The 17,119-nt window shown below is 61.5% G+C and overlaps 1 protein-coding gene across 1 annotated transcript; it reads right to left on the bottom strand.

Annotated features, from left to right (window-relative positions):
- Positions 1-233: 233 nt before the first annotated feature.
- SENP5 (SUMO specific peptidase 5) lies at positions 234-15,827 on the bottom strand. The gene is made up of 10 exons (XM_074298003.1): positions 15,702-15,827; positions 9,100-10,552; positions 7,801-7,906; positions 7,499-7,646; positions 7,071-7,118; positions 6,445-6,522; positions 5,552-5,689; positions 4,811-4,894; positions 3,689-3,739; positions 234-3,299 (listed from the first exon to the last, which is right to left on the bottom strand). Exons 2-10 carry the CDS (start codon positions 10,517-10,519, stop codon positions 3,189-3,191), a joined length of 2,184 nt encoding a protein of 727 aa, XP_074154104.1. The 5' UTR covers positions 10,520-10,552; positions 15,702-15,827; the 3' UTR covers positions 234-3,188.
- Positions 15,828-17,119: the final 1,292 nt, after the last annotated feature.

Raw genomic sequence — 17,119 nt, forward strand, 5'->3', positions numbered from 1 at the left:
TTTAACATGTCCAGGGAGGTTTCTGGGGGCTTGTGCCATTTCAGCTAGTTTCTGCCCAAGCAGGTTTTCTGAAGTCCTGTAAGATGCCAGAATTATCCGGCAGGAGTTCATATTGCTAAAACTGCCGGGGTTTACTTAGGTGTGGATACTGTTCAGGAGAGACCCTTTTATTCAAGTGCCATGGAAAAGTTCTCCCTGCACAATCAGTGCTAGTCAACACAAAAAGACAGAGATTTATAAAGTCATTAGTTTATTTCTCAAAAAAATAGTTTACTAAGTTCCCCCCCGCAACATTTCACTGTTCACTACGTTTGATAATGGAATTGTACATCATCACAGCCTTTATCTACAGTAGCTATAGCTTGGTCTGACGCCCTGGGTGAAACTCCTTTCCTCTCAAGATCAAGTGCCAGCAAATGGCCGTCTCCACTTTTCCAGTCTCCCCTGGCCAAGCAGCTTCCTGCCTCTTATCGGTCAGCTGTCATTCCAGGTCACCTTTTCTCCCAGGAACAGCAGGAGGCCTTCTTTCTGTTCCTCCCCAGGACAAGCCACGGCGCAGGTCCAGAGCCATCTCCTCCCATCCAGGGAAGGCCCGAAGCCCCGGCCCTCCTGGAAGGGAAGCCGGGCTCTTGGCCATCTGTCCTAGTCTAGCAATGGAGAGCGGGCCGCCTGCGCCCGCCTCCCCCCCCCAGATTTCTCCTCTTGGCTTTCTATCAGCTTGCTCCTGCTGGGGGGACCCGAGGACCCTCTATTTAAAGCAGGGAGAAAACACGTATGACAAAGTCCACAGGAAATGTCTTCACCAGTGGAACCTCTCCAAGGGGCTGAACAAGAGTTCACTGAAATGGGATGGATCGAGTTCCATGTTTTTTACTGTAGATTAATCAGAAGGCAAACTGGAAAAAAAAAAAAAAATTAGTGCAGCCAGAGACACGTGGATAGTCCCCTGGCTGTTAAGGGCACATCTGCTCGTTCAGTCCGCACAGAGCGCTGAGCTTGCTGCGACATGGCACCCGCGCTTAGACCGACCCGGCCACAGGCGCCCGGGAGGGCATATCGGGGCCAGGCTCACAGTGATCCGACAGCCCCGGCGCCGCTCAGACTGTCCTTGCCGGGAGGGAACAAGGGTCGCCGTCAGGAGGATAGAGGGCGTGCCCTCTGACCTACATGGAAGCCGGCAGGGATGGGTTCAAAGAACCTGCGCGATGGTGGCACTTCCCGAACTCCACGGGGAGCCAAGTCCTCCTCTGCAGCCCCTGCTCGAGCCTCCTTGTCTCAGCACTGCCATCCAAGTTCTTTGGTGGCCCACGGGCAAGTGGGCAGGAAGGGGAAGGACTTGGTCCCGGGAGACCCCACTGCCGGGGCATCCTTTGCTCTGGCTTCCCATGCCGAGTGAACGGCGTGTGGGGGCCAAGGCCAGCCTGGTGCCTGGAACTGGGGAGGCTCCTGGAGGACTCTGCATTTGGCGGTAGAAAAGGCCTTCGGACTGTCCAGCGGTCACGCTTTGGTTTTGCCAACACAGAGGCTTGGGTGAGAGAGCAAACCTCTCCCCCTGGGATTTCTGGGAGTCCTGAAAAACTATAAATACACGAGGGCAAACACATGGGAGAGGGTGGGGAGGCAAACCGGGATGAGCTCAACAGAGGTTGTGACACTGATGGGTGAGGTCTCCTCCTCCGGGGCCTGAGGTCGCCCCTTTTGCAGCCCTGGCCCACGCCCCCTGCTCTGCTGGGGTGAGACCCCCCCGAGGACCAAACACTGAGGATGGCATGAGGAGACGGTGCTTGGGTCTGAGGTGGCTTGGGCCCTTCTGGCCCCCTGACCCTGCAGCCCCGCTTCAGCTGTGCCTTGTGGGAATGTGACACCGCGTTCTCATCTCCTGCCTGCCCCCGGCATGCGCCTGGGCCTAAGTCAAGGAGCATCTGCCGTTCGCTCTGCACTCCCCGAGCTTCGGGCACCTCTGGCCACGCTGGGCTTTTCTTAACCTTCCAAGACAGACAGACGGTCCAGCCGGTTTCACGCACATCCAGTTATTTTCGCTTTTCATGTAAAGACACGTGTTAGGAGGAGAGCCAGATTCAAGACGCAAGATCTGCTTTTTTTCCACCCAAAGATAGAGTCACTTCTCTCTGCTGAGGTGGGGGGGTCAGGCCAGGGAAGTGGGGGTGGGGAGAGAGAGTGGAGGAGAGTTACCTAACAAACAGGGCAGGGAGGGAGTGAATGAGAAAGGCCAGAAATGGAGCTCCTGGCCCTCTTGGGCCTGCCCAGGGCCAACAGTCCAGAAGGAAAACCCAGACTGAGTGCTCTTCAGGCCGGCTCGGGCCAGAGTCCCGCAGTCAATGACCGGACGCTTCCTGGGAGATCCTCCCTGTCCAGAGCCCAGAACGAGGCTCCCGAAGTGCCAAGATGGACAGTGATCGTCATTCGCCGCCTTCCTCTCCCCACAGGCACAGTGGACAGGCGACGTAAGGCAAGGGGCGACTCGCACAGGGCGCTCCTGCTTTTCAAATGTAAAACTGGGAAGCAAAAAGGGAGGGAAACATCTGCTGCTGCTTCCTCTGGACGGAAGTCTCTCGATGCCCCCCGTGGGCAGGGCTCCCCAGCATCAGCTGCGCTCACCATCCCCGCCCATCTGTGTCCTCCGTGGTCCGAGGCCTCGTTTTTATCACAAAGGGACAAGGGCACGTGTGGTGACAAACCCTTCGAGGACAGAAGCTCCCCACACGTGGCTCAGTCTGGCCCTCAGTGATGTTGAGGGAACCCCGAGAGAGCTGCTCCCCAAGGCAGGGGCAAGGCCGGAGGAGGCAGACTCTAGGACTCCTCGGCAGCCGGATGGTCCCGAGCAGACTGGATTTGAACGCAGACCCCGCATCTGTAGGTTCTGAGCCTGCCTGTCAGCGCGTGGGCTCGCTTCCTCTGGCCGAGCGGCGAGCTGCCTTGGCTTTTGTTTTTAATACTCGGCACCGCATGCTTGGTCGATGGGCATGCGTTCATATAATAAATATTAAATACGAGAAGGAAATCCACATAGTGAGGGGGGAACAAAACAGGATGTGAGGGGACGTTACATGGTGGTGGAGGAGACAAGCCAGGGAGAGGGACCAGGGTGAGGTACGCCGAGGGGCGTTGGGGATCCGGGCTCTGGGTGCCCCCGCAGCCCCCTCGGGCCGGCCACGGCGTCAACTGCCTCAGTCCAAGAGCCGGCGCTCGCACAACTCCTTGTAAATCCTTCTCCGGACGCGTGGCATGTCTTCTTGGGAGAACTGGAAGGGTCGCTCGAAGGCCAGGCACTTGCAGTACTGAAAAAAGCAGCCCCCAAACTCAGAGTCCCCCCCTTGCCTGAGTAGCCCCTGGGCGCCCCTGCTGCTCACAGTGCCCGCTCTGCGCAGCTTTCCCCAAACCCAGCTGACTTTGGGTGGACCGCACCACCCGCAGGGCTGCCTGTCCGCGTCCTGGCCCCGGGGGCCGCAGGGCCGAGCAGGGGACCCCCTCAGAGCCACCGAAAGGCTGAGCCTCGGAACTCTGGACATCTGACAGAAAAGGAGCAAACACTCTCTCATCCTTGTTACTGGCTAAGGGTGAAAACTGGCCGTGAGCGATGCTTCCTGTCCTTCCGAAGGAGCAGGGGACCCCCCACAAACACCCGACTCCCCTGGGCCTTGGCGGAGGTCTGAGGGGGGCCGCTTACCTGGAGCACAAAGACTCCACAGTCGCTGTCGTTTTTCTGTTGTGGAATGCACTGGGGAGTGGGAGGAGAGAGGAGCGTGACTCCAGCGGAACCGGGCCCCAAGCTTCCAGGTGAGAGCCACCCGCTCTTTTGGGGACCCCCCCCACTGGCTCTTTCCCGGGCCGGCCCCCCACCGCTGATCCTCAGCTAAAGACCCTCGAGGGAGAGCTGAAGCCTTGGCTCCGTGTGGACCCCGAGCATCAGGGGAGCCCCCACTCCAGGCTGCCGGCCTTTAAGGGCCCGCTGTGAGCACTGCACTCAGCAAAGAACAGGACCCGCACTACTGCAAAGCCCCCGTCCCAGTCACAGCCCCCAACCTTTCGGACCCTCAGAAAATCCTGCACAATAGAGGAGGGGTGCAGGTCCCTCTCCCCCAGCAAGCTGGAACCTGGCTGCTGCCCCCACAGCTTCTCCTGCGCATGTAAGGCACTAATGGGAGACTAATGGGACGAACGCCGCCGCCCCCCAGGAAGGCCAAGCCAGGTTTCATGGCTGGGCCTGCAATAGGCTGGAATGGGGGCGGGGCCTGGCCCTGGCTCCTCCCTTCCCCCCTCCTTCATGGGGAGAGGGCTTTCCATCTTCCCAGCCAAGGGGCCCCCAACCCAGCCAGGGGGGCCTGACCTCTGAAATGGGAGTTTGACTCCACTGGAAGAGAGACCACAGCCATGCCCTCTAAAGCTTAGCCAAGGAACCCCAAAATAGGGAGGGGTCCCAAGGAGCACAGACAAGATCCTGACCCCCTCTCCAGAGGGGCCTTAGCGTCCTCTCTCCCCGCTGCAGTGCACCCCAAAGCCTTCAAGTCCCTTTGGTTGTGGGAGCGAGCCTCTGACCTCGTCCTGTCTGCTGGTCTAGGAGCATCTGGGAGGGCACTGGGCACACAGGCCTTCCCCACCCTCCATTCTTGCCCCGAGAGGCTCCCAACCAGCCTCGGGAGCATTGGGATCATCAGAGTCAAAAGGGTCAAAGGAGCTGACGGAGGCTGCCAGGCAAAGGGCCACGCTCGAGCCTGGGGGCTCCGGGGTGGTGGGTGGGCCGGTGGCCCCTCGCCCCAAGTGCCTTTTCTCGCACCCGTGGCCCACTCACCTTGGTCACAGCTGTCTGCCAGCCCTGAAGAAACTCGGGCCGATTCTTTTCTCTCGCTTCCGTCAGCAAATACTTTCGTATGTTCTGAGGAGACAGAAACCCAGACCCGGCCTGTCTGCCTGCTGGCCTCCGGCCCCGCTCCTCCCCGGTCCCTCAGCGAGGACCCCCTCCACATCTGGAGGGGCACCAACTAAGGCAGTTTGCAGGGGGCCGAGAACGGCTAAGGACTGAAGGGCATCACAACGGCACGGTCGCTGGCCCTGCAGCTGATGGATGAGGGGCGGGGGCAGGGTCAGCTTGACGAAAACATCTCCTGGCTTCTGGCCATCCCCGAGTGCTCCCTAAAGGCCTGCACTGCCCCCCCCCCCCGCCTGGAACCCCTGACTACAACATGAGAGGCCCCGGGGCTAGGGGAACCATGGTCACCGCCACGAGGCCCAGGCCCTGAGGTTGGCCCTTCTTGCACCAGAGGCCAAATGCTCAGTTTGAGGCGGAGGCAGGAAGCCCCCACTGGGCGCCTCCATGGAGAAGGCCAGAGGTTGGAGCCGCCACTCCTGGGCCTCCAAAGGCTTCACCTGCCACCAGGGTCTAAAAATCTCATCAAGGGAACAGGTGATGGCTGGGAATGGCAGGGGTGGGGCCCAGTGGAGGCCTTGTCTGCCCCCCCCCCCCAGGGAGCGGGTCCCCCCCCCCCCCCGCAGAGCCTCTGGGCTGTCCCGGAGCAGCGGATCCCTGGCTCACCTCCACACAGAACTTAAAGTGGATGCCCTGGGAGTCGTAGAAGGAGATGATTCGGTTGGAGAGCGTCACGGTGATGAGGGACCAGTGCACCTCCAGGTGGATGGGGATCAGGAGGAGGCTCTTCTTGAACAGGTCCACCTGGCCGGGGGAGAGGGGACACTCATCACCGCGGATCCCCTCGGATCCCCCGCTCTACACGGACACAGACTCCCCATCTATATATATAGACCCCCCCCCACTCTACACAGATGCACACTCCCCCCCACGTGGTTGCACAAAGGTGGGGTCACTGCCATGGATGCCCACTCCAAGCTCCAGTCTGGCAACTGTGACGCCCCCTGACCTTGGACACCGGACCCCCCTGTCAGGAGCCCAGCTGTGCTCTCGCTCCCTCGCCCTCTCAGCTGACCTCCCCCATAGCGCACTGCAGCAGGGAGGGGACCCAGGCTGTGCCGTGCCGGATGCTGCACCTCGGGGACAACTAGCTGAGCTGGAGGAGGCTGGCTGTGGGGAGGGGGGTCCCGAGATGCTACAGGGGAAGACCAGAGGTCTTTCCCATGTACTGACGGGAGTTCTGCCTGTCTGGAGAGGGAGGGCCCAGGGACAGGTGGCCTTCAGCCGTCCTCAAAAGGCTCACCCCGGCCCCCGTGGACGTCCAAGACCCGGCCCTCTTCTCCCTCCACGCTGCTTGGTTTGCTGACCCCAACTGCCCTGGAGGACTCGCTCGTCACCTCTCGTGGCCTTTGCCCTGACCCAGTGATGCTGAGCGTCCACCCTGGCCGGGCCCCCCACTGTAGCGCTGCCCTCCCTAGTGAACGCCCCCATCCTCTGAGGAGCACCAGGCCTGGGGGAGGAGCCGAGCCGCCTCCCCGAGGGCCCGCAGCACGGCCTACCTTCTTGGTCCACCTCTTCACGCCATTGTATCCTTTGGTTACCAGCTGTCTGTGGAAAAAGCTGTTGAAGAAGTGAACCTGAAAAAGGCCAGACGGGAGCGGACATGTTAGATGGACAGCGGCATGGGAGGCCGAGCCCCAAGCCCCAGGAGGCCGCAGGCAGAGCCACTTCTCTCCTTCATCTGCCCTTCCCAGTGGGTGCAGGCGGCGTGAGCCCCATCAGTGTGAACTTTGGGCAGCCCTCTCCCACCTCTGTGCAAGCTTGGGGGACCCTGCTTTGACTTCTCAGCCAGAGGCCGGAAGACCAGGCTTCCAAGGCTCTGTTCCCCTCCTGCCGGACTGATTGGGTTTTACACCTCCTAGGAGGGTCCCTGACCCTGAAGCACCTCGTCCTTTGAAGCCCTGTCCTGCCCCTCCCCCATGGGCCTCTGTCCCCCAGCTCCGAAGAGGGGCCTTTGGGACTTCCTCCTTCCTCCGGGCTCCTGTGGTATGTTTACACCAGCCCTGCAGACCCTGATGGGTGCCCCCCAGGGAGCAGGGACCCTCTGAGCCCACTCATCTGCTCCCTTTGGGCAGCCCCCAAAAGATGAAAGAGCAGGGGCCTCCTCTAAGGGGGCTTCACTCACCTTGTCTGGAACAGCGTCCATTATCAGCTCACCATACATGTTGATGACCTGAAAAAATCAGACTTCCCGGTCACCTAAGGCAGCAGGAGCACGTCCGGTCTGGGCCCTGCCTCCCGCCAGCTCCAGCCCCGTCTCAGAGGAGCCCTTGTCCCAAGCCCCGGGGGCACCAGCCTTGGCGCCGGGCCTGGAGGCCCCCCAAGAGGTCTCCCGGGATGGCCCCTAAGGGGGTTGCATAGAACAGCCTCAGGTAGTCCCCAGTGCCTACACACAACAGGTGCCTAATGATTACTGCCACAGGTGTGGGCCGGTGGCTCCCCAAGGCCGGAGACGGCCTCTCCTCCCCCGCGGGTGGGCCCAGCCGGTTTGAGCTCTTTGTGGCTCTCGGCAGAGGGGAGGAAGCCCCCCCCCATCCTCATCCCTTCTCGCACCTGGTCGTTGAGCCAGTTCTGCCCGTCCAGCGTGGCCAGGTCGTCCATGTCCAGCATGTGCCTGTTGTAGAACACCCGGAAGTTGCAGGTGGAGGACTTGGGGTGCCGGGCCCGGTAGTTTGTAATCTCCCGGTTGATGAATGGCTTTCTGAAACACAGGGAGGGAGGAGTGAGAGGGGAGGAAGGAGGGAGCTCCCGAGCCCCCTTTTGGCCGATTGGGGGAGACTCTTCAGACCCAGGGCTCGGGCAAACAGACGGGACGCCCAGTTTCCCAGGACTCCCAGGGATCCCTCTCTACAAACCTATTGGAAAAGTCTTCGTTGAAGACCTCTTTCAATCTCCCGAGAACGTCTTTCTCACAAAGGGGAACCAAGCTGCCATATTTCTTCATCACCTCATCCAGGAACCCTAAAGATACACAGGGAAGACTCTTAAAGATGAAGTGAGGAGATGCCCGTACTGAAGTCGCCCAAAGACGGTGATCTCTGACCTCTGAAAACATCTCCAAACTGGTGCTTTCTTATCTTTGCTAGAAAAGCCAAGACAGCTGCGGACCCCCGGTACCCGTTACACGGGGAGATCCCCGCAACGCTGGCCCCCCAGGCCCATCAGCAGACGGGAGAGGAAGGTTGATTCCCAGGGTCAGCACCCAAGTTTGCTCTCCTGCACCAAAACCCCAAATGGTTTCAAACCTCCACTAAAACAACCAGCAAATCTCCTCTACAGTCCGGCCCAAATGGACTGAAGAGGGACCGTGGAGGTCCGCTTCCCTGAGCCCAGGGCCCCCCCGTCGGCCCAAGCCCCAGCCGGGACTGCCGGGAAGGCTTCCCGAGGTCTCCCCCACAGCTGTGGGCTGCCCGGGTCTCCGCTCCTCCTCTGATGGTCAGGGGCCTCTCCGGTCCCTGCCGTCCCCTCTGAGCCTTCCTTGGCACACTGCGTCTGGGACGCGGACACCTGAGCTGAACAAGCCCTGGGCCAGTCCGTGAAGCTCCCTTTTTGAATGGTGAGCTCGGGGTTTGGGAAGAGGGGGGCCCGTCTACTCAGATGGAAAGCCTCCCACAACTTCAGAGTTCAGGGTCTGGGAGCAGCTGCCCCAAGGCCCGCAGCCCTCGCGGAACCTGGCTCTCGGCCCGCTCTGTGGGGGCAGGACCCGGGTGGTTCCCAAGGCCTCCAGCACACAAGGGAAGGGGGGTCCAGCGACGGCAGCCCAACCCAAGGGAGGACCCCTTAATCCAGAGCTGGGCCCTTCCTCCTGACCTCGGGGAACCAGGGCTCTGGGTCAGTCCCAAACCAGGCTCACTGACCATGAGGGGATCACACTTCCTCACAGACCCTCGGCCCACCCAAAGCCTTGGGAGCTGGGGGACCAGGAGAGGCTGCAGGGGTTCTAATGTCTCCAGCAGCTGTGGAAACAAGCGGGGGCTTCCCATGAGATCTCAGGCGGAGGCCTGAGAGGCCAGGCTGAGCGCTGGGCATGGGGGGAGGGCGGAACTTCTGGAGGGAAGGGACACAGTGGGAAGCCCAAGGCCCCCCCATCCTGGGGAAAGGCAGGGAGAGCCCGAGGGCCCCCGGTCCTGGGGGAGGGCGGCCAGCGTACGTACCACAGAGGCAGGAGGACAGTTCTTCGTCCTTCACAGAAGACGCCTTCTGAGTGCTCTTTCCACCTCCCACCTGCCGCCCCCCCTTGAGGCCCGTGGGCTGCGAGGGAGCCTCCAGGGGGTTCTTACAGTACGGGTGGTCCAGTAACTTGGCACTGAAGATGCTGCGGGGGCGGGGAGCCTCTGGCTCCATGGGGTCCGGGCCCCCCAGGTCCTGCTCGGCCCTTGGGGACGCAGGCTCCTCCGCCGGGACCTCGGGCCCGCTCCCGCCGGCCTCCTCTGGCTGGTCGGGCAGGGGCGGCTTTACCTCGTCCTCCCCGTCGTCCCTCGCCTGATCCTCCGGGCCCACGGTGACGGTTTCCGGCTCAGTTTCTGAGCTGAGAAGGTCCCCGGGGTGTTGCTCCAGCGAGAGGCTCTCCCCGGTCAGCGCGGCGCTGAGCGACGAGTCCCACTCCTGGGCCAGGCTGCTGCTTGGCTGGCCCCCACAGGGCTCCGGGCCCGAGCCAGCGCTCTCTCCGGCAGGGCCGCCGCAATCCATCTCTGGGAAGGGGGCCGGAGGGAGCAGAGAGGGGCTGTTGGGTCCTGAGAGAGGGAGGGAGCTCCGTGCGCCTCCCGCACAGCCCTCCGGGGGCTGCTGCCGATGGTCCCTGGCCAACTTCTGCACCCAGCTCCGGTGCCGGCCCTGGCGGAGCTTGCACGTTCTGCTCCTCGTCCTGAACCGGGGCGACCGCAGGATCCGGTAGCGGAACCTGATCATGGACAGTTTCTTATACAGCCGGAGCAGGGACACCCTCCTGGGCCTGCGTGGGCTGGGCTGGGGCCTCCCCGCGATCAGGGACGGCCGCTCTGGCTCCATCCTGTGCGAGTCCAGCCCCGGGAGGCAGTGGCAGCAACAACCATTTCCCTTGCGGCTCCTCAGGGTGACTAAGGAGGGGCTGGTCTCTGCCCGGCCCTCCCCGCTGGCCGTCCTGAGCCCGCCGAGATCCTGGGGGTCCGTCCTCTGCTTGCAGCCATTGGCCACCCCCAACACACTGCCCACTGGCAGTCCGGCCGCCGCCTTCCGGAGCTCCTCCCCTGGCCGGCATTCCTGGGCGGAGCTCTCGACAGAGGCGGGCAGGCTCCCCACGGGGGGCCCCCGGGCGTGGGGGCTGACGGGGCCGGGGCCCGGCAGGCCTTGTGGAGTGGCCAGGGTGGTGCGGGTCTTGGCAGCCAGGAGTGTGTGGTGGGCCCGCTTCCTCTGCAGCCAGAGGGCCTGCCGGCGGCGCTGGAGGGAGCGGTAGAGCCTGTGCCAGGTGCTGCGGCTCTCCTGCTTGGCATGGAGGAGGCAGGACCTGTTAAGCCCCTCGAAGCCGGACGCCCACTTCTCCGAGAAGGCTGGCAGGCGGCCCCTTTTGCCGAGCAGAGTTCTTTGCTGGCCTTTCATTGTTCTGGGGCATTATGGGGCCCGGGCACAAAGCTGGGGAGAGAAAGAAAGTTACATTTTAGCACAGGCCCGAGGTCAAGGTCTTAGAGAGAAGGGGGGCCGCGGCCCATCCCGACCTTGGGCCTCCTGGGTCTCACCCAAGGAGAAAGCGCCTGGGAGACACCTGGGCCGAGGCGGGCGGAGGGGCCCTGCACGGCGCTGGGGCTGACATGAAACGGTCATGCTGCCGGGGTGGGGGTGGGATCGGGGGGTGTCTGTGGCCAAGGCTCAGGGCTCCTCTCGTTCTGGGGGCAGCCTGGGCCCCGGGATCTGGCAGGAGTCTGAAGACATTAAAATGTAGGAAAATGTGAACAAAAGAGAAACTGCCACAGTGCCCAGGGTTCTCTAAGTCACCGTTTCCCCTCCTTGGGGAGGGCTCAAAAGCCCTGCTTTCTATCTGGGTTCCACAGCCCTTGTCTAGAACCTTAAGTGTAGGAAACAGAAGGCAGGAGGTGACAAAGGAAGCAAACCAGACTGAAGTCGCCACCAAAATGAGAAGCTGGGACTGCAGATCGGCCCCGTTTGTGGATTGAGGACGTCACCAATGCCTCCAAAGGTTCCAGAGGGTCCGGGGTGACAGGGCAGGGAAGGCTCCGGCAGAAACACAAGCAGATGAACTGAGACGGCAGCCGGATGTGGAGGGGGAAGGGCTGGCCATCGAGAACGAGGCTCCGGCCCTGGCTGACCTCCTCCTGGATGTCTCTGGGCCCTCTACATCCTCCTTTTGCCCTTGGGCCCCGCAGAGGGAGAGGGTCCCTGCAATGGAAAGCCCTGGGCGGGGGCGCTCCTCGAGGTCAGGGCCTGGCTTTTGCCTCCCTGGGTCCTTGGGGCTGAGCAGTGACTGGCACACAGCAGGCCGGTCCAGCCAAGCCCAGGCCCACAAGGTGAGCGACACGGTGGGTTCTAAGTGCCCCCCGTTCATCACCGATCTCCTCTCCAGACAAACCCCTTCACTAATAGCAGCGGGTAAAGGGGAGGCCGAGCCAGGCAAATTAAGGTGATGAGAATAACTAAGCGCTTTATGGGCACCAGATCTCGCCCAGCTGGGCATCCATCCTCTGTGATATGCCTAAGAAGATTACAGAGCTGCTAATGCAGCTGATGAGCTAAGAGGATTCTGTCCAACAAGACCAAGACACCGTGATGAACCCCATGTCACGACGGAGGAAGCCCTCCCCCCCCCCGGAATCCCCGCTCTTCGTCCTTCTGAACAGAATGCTCTTCCTGGTGTCTGTCGGGCGCGTCCGTCGCCACCTGGGCCCATTTGGTACAAGGCCTGGGTTGCGTGGGCCTCGGGGCAGCAGAAGGGAGTTCTGCCCAGACAGCCTCCCGAAGCCTTTTCAGACCCAAATCCAGTGAAACGCTCAGAAACACTCGGAGCCGAATCACGAGATAAACAGACATTCAACAAAGGCTCCTCCTGAGGGCCCTTAATGCCCAACAGAAGCGTTGCTGACCTGCATTGGGGAAGGGAGTCTCCATACCAAGTGCCCCCACAAGACCCGGCGGTGCTGGCAGTGCCCCTGCAGTGGGCATTACCTAAGTAAAACGCCCAAGTCCCTTCCCTCGTCAGAGAAATCTGGAAATGTGGATCTGAGTAGCGTGCCTCCTGGGGGACCCCGGGCCCTTCCATGTGAGGGCCCTGCCCTGAGCCCGACAGGAGGCCATTGCGGCAGGATCCCCAGCTCAGCTCCCCGACATGCTGGGGAGGGGGATTCAGTGTAGCTGTCGCCTCCACGGCTCAGACACCCAGAGATTTGGGGCTCCAACAGAACATTGAGGAGTCTGGGTCCTTTCTGGTCTAACCACTAACTATAGAGCAAAGGTTCTCTGGGCCTGGCTCCCTCCTCCCTGAGAATCCTGCCACACCAGGGTGTGGAAAATAAACCAGTAAAATTCCATTACAAAGCCCCAAAAAAGTCTGTGGCAAAAATAAGTCCCGGTGAAAGCCTCCCCTCATTTAGAGCAACCTCTGAGACTAAAATAAGTAAACAGCAATTGCTAGCTGCCTGCAGGAGAAAACGGCAGGTCAGATAAGTGGGAACCACGAGTATCTCTGAGCCAAAAAACGTCTTGTTCCTCAAGGAAGACTCAAGAAGCATTAATTAGCCATTCACTGGCTAGGGAGAGCATTTGAATTCTTAAAAAACCAAACCCCAAATCCATAAAACTCTTTTCCAAAAAGGAGTGACATTAAACACCGCAGGACAGGACAGGACAAAATAAAACCGCCTCCTCTCTCCTCTCCAGTTACGTTAAGGTGAAGCCGGAGCAGGGGGGGGCAGCTCTGGGCCATGAGTCTGGGGCCGGGCCTGGGGCAAGCACAGGACCAAGGCCTCATCTCTGCTCTTCTTGTCTGGCTCACGTGGCTAGAAACAAAACAAGATGAACCCAATCTGACCTTCCAGTTTCTTTCTGGAGGCCCCAGTCTCCCATCTTGCCCCGGGCCCCATCTCAGGACGGCTCTTCAGCCTCCCCGGGGCCCAAGACCGGCCCTGACCTGAAGCTGAGAGACCTGAATTCCAGGGACCCCCGGCTTCACCCCACAAGCGCCACGCTCCGCCCAACAAGCAGGGATTTCCTCAGGGTCTTTTGAAGAATGGCATAACACCGAACCAAAAAACTGTTCTTAATTATAAATTAAGAAGGGCTGTTAAAAGTCCACCCAAGATTCGGCTCTTTCCCATCATGACAAGTCATTAGCCAAAGGCAGCAGATTTAAATGAGGATAAGACCAACTAAGGAAGCCCTGCTGCTTCTCCGTGCTCAGCACTTCCCACAGACTTTGGACACCGAATGCAGCCAGAGAGAGAACTGTGGAGGCTGAATGTCAAGCAGCCCGGAGCAGTCACTCCTTTTTCTTTTTCTCTCTTTTGGATTTTCCCTTTGGTTCTGATTTTTCCCTCCCAACATGATTCATAAAGCGACGTGTATGAAAAATTAATAAATCTACTAGGAAAAGAACAACAAAAAACAAACTGAAGGAGGCCTGGAACTGCTCTGCCAGGGCCACAGCACCTCTCTGCGGCCCGATCTTGGAAACTTGCTGACCTTGCTCCGAGTCCAGGCGCCCGGAGCTGCTGCCCAAGGTCGCCCGGCAACGTGCCCGCTCATGGCCGGAGGGGCCTCCGACATTCTCCAGCTTCTACATTCAGGTGATTATGTGGACACCGTTTAGATCGTCAGCCACGCTCCTTCTGAGGGAAGCAAGTCCCCCAAACCGTGAGAGCAAAAGCGGGCTTCCTTTAGTTCTGGCTCCCGTGACGGCGCTGACAACACGGAGAGGGAAGGTGGCTGGGGGGAGGGCAGAGGAGGCCGGGACCACCAGGGGGCTGGGAGAGCACCCGAGGAAGTCCCCTCGGTGACTCAGTGCGCCGGCCAGGGGCAGTAAAAGGCAAAGGGGGGAGACCCAGAGAAAGAAACAAGTGGCTCCCGAGGCACAGGACTGAGGTGCAGGACCCACGGACTCAGGGGGACGTACGAGGTGGGCCGGCGCCGTGCAAGCAACTGACCCTCCGGACTCGGCTTTCCCTGCCAAAGAGGAGGAACCACCCGAGCTGTACTGTTCAAAATCACAGGAAGCAAAACCAACACTAACCTCCCAGAACCCCGCCTGCTCTGGGGCCCCAGCGCAAGGGCCCCTAAACAAAGAGCAGCGGAGTGCAGGGCCGGGCAGCTCCCAGGGAGGGAACCAAAGTCACCTCCGGAAATAAACGTGAGATCAGGTTTCCCTTTCCAGCCAAGATGGGGCAGAACTTGACACTGACACCACCTTCTATCCACCCACCTGCCCACCTATCTACTCATCCATTTATTTATTTATCCCTATCCATCTAGCCATCCATCCATCTACCTGTCTACCCATCCATTTACCTATTTATTCATCTGTCCATCCATCCATCCATCCATCCTCTCCTCCATTTGTCCGTCCATCCTCCCCTCTGCCTGTCCATCCATCCATCCATCCATCCATCCACTTGTCCGTCCATCCTCCTCTCCATCCATCCATCCTCCCCTCCGCCTGTCCATCCATCCATCCATCCATCCATCCATCCATCCATCCACTTGTCTGTCCATCCTCCTCTCCATCCATCCATCCTCCCATCCATCTGTCCATCATTCCACCCTTCCATCCATCCTCTCCTCCACTTGTCTGTACATCCTCCCCTCCATCCACTTGTCTGTCCATCCTCCTCTCCATCCATCCTCCCCTCCGCCTGTCCATCCATCCATCCATCCATCCATCCATCCATCCATCCCTCCGTCCTCCCCTCCATCCACGTCCTTCCATCCATCAGTCCATGCATTTACCCACCTACTCATTTAGCTATCCATGGGCCTGTCCACCATATGTTTATCCACTTATCCATCTACCTATTCCTTACTCCATCCACCCACGGCCCGGGGGACGAGGACGGGCCGCCTCCTGTGACTCAGTGCCCGGAGCCCCGCTCGCTGCATGACCTCCCCTTGGCCGGTCTCAGATTTCCCAGCTGTAAAATGGGTCCATAACGGCTGCTCCCGGCCAAGGCTGTGGGGGGTCACCCTGGGGCGCACAGGAGGTGCCCCTTACGTGCTCGGACGGCTGTCAGTCAGTGAGCACGGCCCCTGTGCAGAGACCCAGGAGCCACCTTCCCGGCGCTCAGGAACTGGGGGGAGGGGGGAGGGGTGGCAGAGAGCTCTCTCCTGCCGTGCGGTGTGGGCACGGCGCCCCGGGGTTCGGTGGGCAATGTGGACGTGGCATCCTTGAAATGAAGGAGGCGGTGTGGGCTCGGCGCCCCCAGGGCTGAGGAGGGCAGCGGGGACGCGGCCCCTCCCCCCCAGTTTAAAAAAACCCCGTGCCCCCGGGAGTGGCCCCTCCCAGCTCCGCCACGCCCTCGGCGGCCCCTCCTCCCCACGGACCAGAAGGGGAAACGGAGGCCAGCCCCGCCAGGGCGTGGGAGGGGCTCCGCTTGCCTCAGTTTCCCCCGGAGGCTCGCCGGGGGTGGGGGCGCCAGTCTCCGCGGGGAATGAGGTGTGTTCGGCCGGGAGGTCCCCGCGCAGGTGCGGGTCCGGAGTGGCCGCGTGAGGCGCCCGGGGCGGGCCCAGGGCCGCACGCCACCGCTCGCGGGGCGCCCTCCCGACGTGCCGGCCGCTCGCCTACCTGCTGGCCCGCTCGCGAAGCGTCCTGACGCTCCTCCCTGGGCCCGGCTCCGTCACCGGCCGCGGCCGCCCTAAGAGCATCCCGGCGCCGGGGTCACGTGGGCTCGCCCCACCCCGCCCCCGCCCCAGGCCCCGGCCGGCCAGGAGAGTTCTCCCCAGGCGCCGCCGCCGCCGGCGCGCTCTGAGTGCGTCACGGTCGCGCGACCCGCTCAGCTCGGGCACAGCCGCCGCCGGCGCGCTCTGAGTGCGTCACAGCCGTGCGAACACGTCTTACCAAGCAAGCGGTCTCCCGGGACTATGCCGCCGGCGCGCCACGATGACGTCACACGGCGCGACTTCCGCCAGGCCAGAAGCCTCCGCGGCCTATACCTCTGGCGCATTCTGAATGTGCGTCATACTCCCTCTCTTTGCAGCCCCTTCTCCCCCGCCCTCCTTTGCCCTCTTTTCGCTCCGCCCCCAGGCTGGGCGGGCTCGAACAGAAAACTCCGCCTCCTTCTGGCCGGTCATCCCGCCTCAGTCACCGCGGGTTCAAATCCCCCTAGTGACATTTACCACCCTATGGCCTGGAGGCGCTCAGTAAAATGAGGGGACTGCATGAGGAGCCGCTGAGGAACTCCAGCCCTGGGTCTGGCTCCACCAGTCCCGGGCTCAGTTTTCCCGTCTGTAACACGCAGGGTTGGAGCTGACACCTTCCAAAGGAGCCCCAGGCCTGCCCGACGCCCTTCCCCCAGGCTCTCCCGCAAGTGTGACCGGTGCCTGAGGCTGCGTCCCCGCAGTAACCGGCCGGGCCGCGTCCGGGAACCGCGTCCTTCCGGTCACCCAGGCTTAAAGCCGAGGAGCGGAGCACCGGAGGCTCGGGCCCCGCCCTCGGGCCCCCGAGCGCGGTGTGAGGGCTCCCCGAGGGGAGAAAGGACACCCAGTCCCCGCGAGAACCAAACGGAGTCACGGCGGCGCTTTTAATTAATGAGGTGCCGGACACCAGGCAGCCGCTCCGGTTAGGGACGGCCCAGCGGGCGCGGGCGGGAGCACGAGGGCAGTCCCCGAGGTGTGGCGCGCGGAGAGGCGCGAGGGGGCGCGGGAGCAGAGAGGGGCGCCGAGCCGGGCAACGAGGCGCACGGAGTCGTGCACAGAGAGCGCGACCAGAAGAGACGCGCCGCGTCAGAGAACGAAGCCGGCCGGAGGAGGATAAAGTGTCCCTCCCCTCTGCAGAGGCGGGGCCCCGGCTGCGCGCCCCCGCGGGTGCTCGCGCTGTTTACACGCTTTTTTGTCTCTTGTTTTGAATTTTTTGTTGTAAGAGAAAACAGGAGGGGGGAGGGGAGGGACGCTGCTGGGAAGGAAGGGAAGTTTAAAACCCGAGCGATTTTTTTAAAAGACCAAAAACCTTGTACTGGAAGATCCCCGGATGCTCCGCAAATAGTT

This window comes from Sminthopsis crassicaudata, chromosome 3, assembly GCF_048593235.1.
Source record: "Sminthopsis crassicaudata isolate SCR6 chromosome 3, ASM4859323v1, whole genome shotgun sequence".
NCBI classification, from domain to species: Eukaryota; Metazoa; Chordata; class Mammalia; order Dasyuromorphia; family Dasyuridae; genus Sminthopsis; species Sminthopsis crassicaudata.

Coding starts and splice junctions, on each gene's coding strand:
- SENP5 (XM_074298003.1), bottom strand. CDS start 10,519: ATGAAAGGCCAGCAAAGAACTCTGCTCGGCAAAAGGGGCCGCCTGCCA. Junction 7,907..9,099: donor ACTGTCCTCCTGCCTCTGTG/GTACGTACGCTG, acceptor GTGTATCTTTAG/GGTTCCTGGATGAGGTGATG. Junction 4,895..5,551: donor ACTTTAAGTTCTGTGTGGAG/GTGAGCCAGGGA, acceptor CTGTCTCCTCAG/AACATACGAAAGTATTTGCT.